Genomic DNA, 4708 nt, shown 5'->3' with positions numbered 1-4708 from the left:
GGGACCAGGGCTCCAGCGTTCCTCCGGGACCAGGGCTCCAGCGCTCCTCCGGGACCAGTGCTCCAGCGCTCCTCTGGGACCAGCGCTCCAGTGCTCCAGCGCTCCTCCGGGACCAGGGCTCCAGCGCTCCTCCGGGACCAGTGCTCCGGCGCTCCTCCGGGACCAAGGCTCCAGCACTGCTCCGGGACCAGTGCACCAGTGCTCCTCCGGGACCAAGGTTCCAATGCTACTCAAGGTGTGGCCCTTCAACCATGTGTCACCTGCAAGCCTGTTAGATGTGCACACTCAGGTCCCACCCCAGAGCTGGCGAGTGAGCATCTGTGTTTCAGCAAGACCTCAGGGACGGCTGCAGGCTGCGCCCACCTTCGCCTGCTGGGCATCACCAAACTGCTGCTCGGGATGGTGGCCGGGGTCACACCGGTACGGAGGCCTCGTGTCCCTGTGCTGAGCACTTGCAGGGTTCTCTGTGGACGCCCATTCCCTTCAGTGCTGGGAAGGATTCTGTGTCATTTCTTCAACCATCTCCTCTCCTCTGTTTTCTGTGTCTCGGGTTGAAATTCCTGTTTGATGGATCTTCTGTGTGGAGCTGGCCTTGTTGTTTTCCAGTATTCTTGACTTTTCCCTCTTTTTGCGTTTTATGCATTTTACTCTCGGAGATTTCTCTCCTCTTCCATCCCTTCTCGTGCATTTTAAATTCCTGCTATATTTTTAATGTTCAAGAATTTTAACACTGCCTTTAAAAAAATAACATTCTTTTCTCATTTAATAGGTGCACTCCTTCAGGGGATTTTCCTCTGACTCCTTTTTCCTGTGTACTGGAGTCTCTGTATTTTCAGTTATTGGATTTCATCAGACGTCAGATGCCCTTGGCTGTCCCCACGATGAGTGAAACACAGCAAAGCTACTAGGCAGCACTGAACTGTGGGTGAGGCTTGTGGACCGGAGGTCTCACAGTGGACTGGGCAGAGATCCACTGTTTGGGGAACCCCCAGTGTCAGGACTTGTCCATCTGTTCTCTTTGATCAGTTTCCCAGAAAGAAATTCAATAATGTCCTGCCAGCCGGGCGCTGAGGCTCACGCCTGTAATCCCAGCACTTTGGGAGGCTGAGGCGGGTGGATCACAAGGTCAGGAGTTCGAGACTGGCCTGACCAACATGGAGAAACCCCATTTCTACTAAAAATACAAAATTAGCCCATGGCACATGCCTGTAATCCCAGCTACTTGGGAGGCTGGGGCAGGGGAATCGCTCGAACCCGGGAGGCGGAGGTTGCAGTGAGCCAAGATCGTGCCATTGCACTCCAGCCTGGGTGACAAGAGCGAAACTCTGTCTCAAAATAATAAATGTCCTGCCTTGGGGGTGGACGGATGGGGACTAGGCCTGGCTTTTATCAGCCTCCATCACGGATTTTAGTGGGGAATTAGGGCTTCTCCATTTACATGCTGATTTCAGTAAGGCACCTTGCCCCAGCCTTTGGCTACCCTTGGGGTCCCCAATCCAGAATCTTTTCAGATCACCCTTGGCCGGCAGTAAACCTGTCTCCTACCACGGTCAGAGAAGGGCAGTCACCAGGCCGAGAGAGGGGACCTGCAGGTATAAACACTTCTTTCAGTCAAGACAATCCTCAGACCCACCCTGAACTTCCACCTTCGGGACACCTGGCCCCTCCTAGTTCTGTGCATTTGGGCGATTCTGCAGAGCATATGGGCTTGTTCGTGCTTGTTCGTGCTTTTGGCTTCATTCTTTGTAGACATTTTGGGGTTGACACTAAGCAAATCTTACTGTTACGGCTTCCAGAGCTCCTCACATATCTGTCATTCGCTGTCATCTTCTCTCCTTTTCTTTCTGTCTTCGTGGTTTATGCCATTTTCATTCCTTTATGTCATTCTAGTGGGGTTTTGAGGGACAGAGGAAAACATGAATATATTCAGTGCACCACACGTAAGCAGAAGTGCTTGTCCATTTAAAAGACACTTTTCCGTACGTACATGTCCGTTTGTAGAACTCATTCTGATTATTTGTGTGTAGATGGCCTTATCTGTTCAGCATCACGTGTGTGAGCTGCGTGAACACACAGATCTGGCCCCTCCTTTCACGGCGGCTTAGGAAGTGTTCCAGCAAGTCAAGGCACCACAGTTTTTTCCACTGATGCGTCTCAGAAACACAGGCAATCACAGTCTTTTGATCAACACAGTGGCTCAATGCAAATGTTAATCTTCCTTATTTTAATTCTGAAGCATAACGTGCCACAGGGAAAGTGAGTTTCTTTACTATTTGCCAGCAGCTAGGACAAAAAGCGAATGGTGGGGGCCCAGGAGCTCCCAGTTTGGAGAGGAGGCCCTTCCAGACCCAGGGACCCAGGGTTTGGGGCAGGAGGCAGGAAGGATGGCAGGGTGTGAACACCGACCAACACATACACACACACACACACGTACGTTCTCTCTCTTCAGGGAAGGGTTTTCCAGAAGCATTTGCCCATACTCTGAATGAAGTAGTTTCATGCCAAGCCAAACCACCTGAAGAGAAGTGAATTCATGGCGGAGGGAGCCACGTGCCCTGGCCGGGGATGCACCTGAAGGCTGCTCTTCAGTGAGTGAGTTCACAGCGTCCACCAGAGCTTCCCAGCTCCTCAAGCTGAAGACAGGCTGAGCAAAAACCAGGCAGGCCATGAGGGGATTCAAAGAAACCTAACAGGGCTGGGCGCGGCGGCTCACACCTGTCATCCCAGCACTTCGGGAGGCCGAGGCGGGTGGATCACTTGACACCAGGAGTTCAAGACCAGCCTGGCCAACATGGAGAAACCCCATCCCTTCTAAAACTATAAAAATGAACTGGGCGTGGTGGCGGGCACCTGTAATCCCAGCTACTCAGGAGGCCGAGGTGAGAGAATCGCTTGAACCTGGGATGCGGAGGTTGCAGGGAACCTAGATTGCGCCACTGCACTCCAGCCTGGGCAACAGAGCGAGACTCTGTCTCAAACACAAACAAACATACAAAAACCAAAGAAACCAGAGCCAGGTTTCGCCTGTGGTCCTGGGCCAGCCCATGGGAGGGGGCACTGCGCCTGCCTCCCAGAGCTGAAGGGAGAGGGAGAGGGTGGGTGAATCCCACGCTCACTGCTCTGGCTCCAGGGCTTGCCTCTAAGGGACCACACGCAGCTTCAGAGGCCGTGAGCACTTCATCTTCCATTAATACAGCAACGAGAAAGCCCGGCCAGGCGGCCGCTCGGACACTGCGTGTGGGAAGCCCCCAGCCCAACCCAACACACACACAAACTTAAAATCATCACAAGGTAGGTTGGGGGTGTGGGAGGGGAGGGCAATAAATAAGGTCAGGGGCTGAGGGCGGTGGTTGGAGGGGGCGGCGGATGCAGACAGCTCCCCGGGAGAGAAGGGGCACAGAAAGGCACTGGGTCGGGGAGGCAGACAGCTCCCAACACTGGTTTGTTGAGTCATGGCCAACAGGGTGGCTGGTGAGGGCACAAGGACCGGTCGTGGGAGCCGGGCAGGGTCTGGCACGAATCCTCCGCAGGGAAGTCTGTTCCAGGCACCAAACGCCTCAGCCCCGGCAGCTGGAGCCGCGTCAGCACTGGGGGCTTGTCCAGGTGTGTCTTTTACCTTTGGAGGAGAGAAGAGGCCACCGCAGGGTGAGCAGGGGTGGAGTCCCTCCCGCCCCAGTGACAGCCTGGCCTTTGGGAATGAGACGGAGGGGCTGGAGGGGAAGGCAGCCTTCTGCTGACAACACCCGTGCCTGAGCCCGAACTCGAGACCAGCGCCGCTCTGCCCTGCTGTGTGATGGCAGGAAAGTCACCTGCCCCTCTGGGCTTCAGGCCCCCTCCTAACCCAGGTGGCCAACGTGGCGACCTCAGGATGCCGCAAGGAGCAAACGGGCAGGGAGATAGAAAATCCTCCTCCACGCCCATCCTTCCCACATTGTTTCTTAAGCCCAGGAACCCCCTCTCTGCGCTAGGCCACACGGCTTCCCCCTTTATTACCGGACGTTTACTGAGGACCTCCTAGGGGAAGGCCGTCCACATGACACTGACTTTTCTCTCCCCAGAACCCTGCGAAGGACACCGTACTGATAACAGAACTGGGCGCAGAGATCAAACCTAAGGGCGAACCATATCGAACTACTGATATTTCACATTTTTGAACCAGAAAAACAGAATTTCAATTGGGCGCAGTGGGTCTTGCCTGTAATCCCAACACTTTGGGAGGCCAAGGTGGGAGGACTGTTTGAGCCCAGGAGTTCAAGACCAGCCTGGGCAATACAGGGAGACCCCGTCCCTTTGAAAAATACAAAACAATTAGCCGGGCCTGGCGGCACTTGCCAACAGTCCTAGCTACTTGGCAGGCTGAGGCAGGAGGACCTCTTGAGCCCAGGAGGTCGAGGCTGCAGTGAACTGTGGTCACACCAGTGCACTCCAGCCTGGGCAACAGCATGAGATCCTGTCTCAAAAAAATTTTTTAAAATGCAATTTCATATGGTTCAACCTGGGGAGTCTGCTCAAGGTCACGTGGCTGTGGGTGGCAGGGCTGGGACAAGAACTCAGGGCTGCTGGATTCCACATTGTCCTCTGTGGAGGACCTCCAGGAGGCCAGAGGGAGGGGGCAGGGTCCGCTCTGCGGCCACAGATGCCTCCCGGATGCTCTGCAGCTCCTGGGGAACCATCAAGTGGGGAAGGAGAGGGGTGGGGCAGGCGCTCC

General features: G+C 54.9%; 1 protein-coding gene across 4 annotated transcripts in view; it reads right to left on the bottom strand.

Moving 5' to 3' along the window:
- Positions 1–2182: 2182 nt before the first annotated feature.
- The window catches only part of RPH3AL (rabphilin 3A-like (without C2 domains)), a 153295-nt gene continuing 150769 nt past the window's right edge, over positions 2183–4708 (bottom strand). For all 4 annotated transcript variants that reach the window (XM_011999600.1, XM_011999598.1, XM_011999597.1 and 1 more), the window contains one exon: positions 2183–3616. In XM_011999600.1, coding sequence (XP_011854990.1) covers positions 3582–3616 — 35 coding nt within the window. In that variant the 3' untranslated portion in view covers positions 2183–3581. The remainder of the gene's footprint in view (positions 3617–4708) is intronic.

Source organism: Mandrillus leucophaeus, unplaced genomic scaffold (assembly GCF_000951045.1).
Source record: "Mandrillus leucophaeus isolate KB7577 unplaced genomic scaffold, Mleu.le_1.0 Scaffold6, whole genome shotgun sequence".
NCBI classification, from domain to species: domain Eukaryota; kingdom Metazoa; phylum Chordata; class Mammalia; order Primates; family Cercopithecidae; genus Mandrillus; species Mandrillus leucophaeus.
The sequence above is the reverse complement of the archived record's forward strand: the minus strand, read 5'-3'. Positions and strand labels throughout refer to the sequence as shown.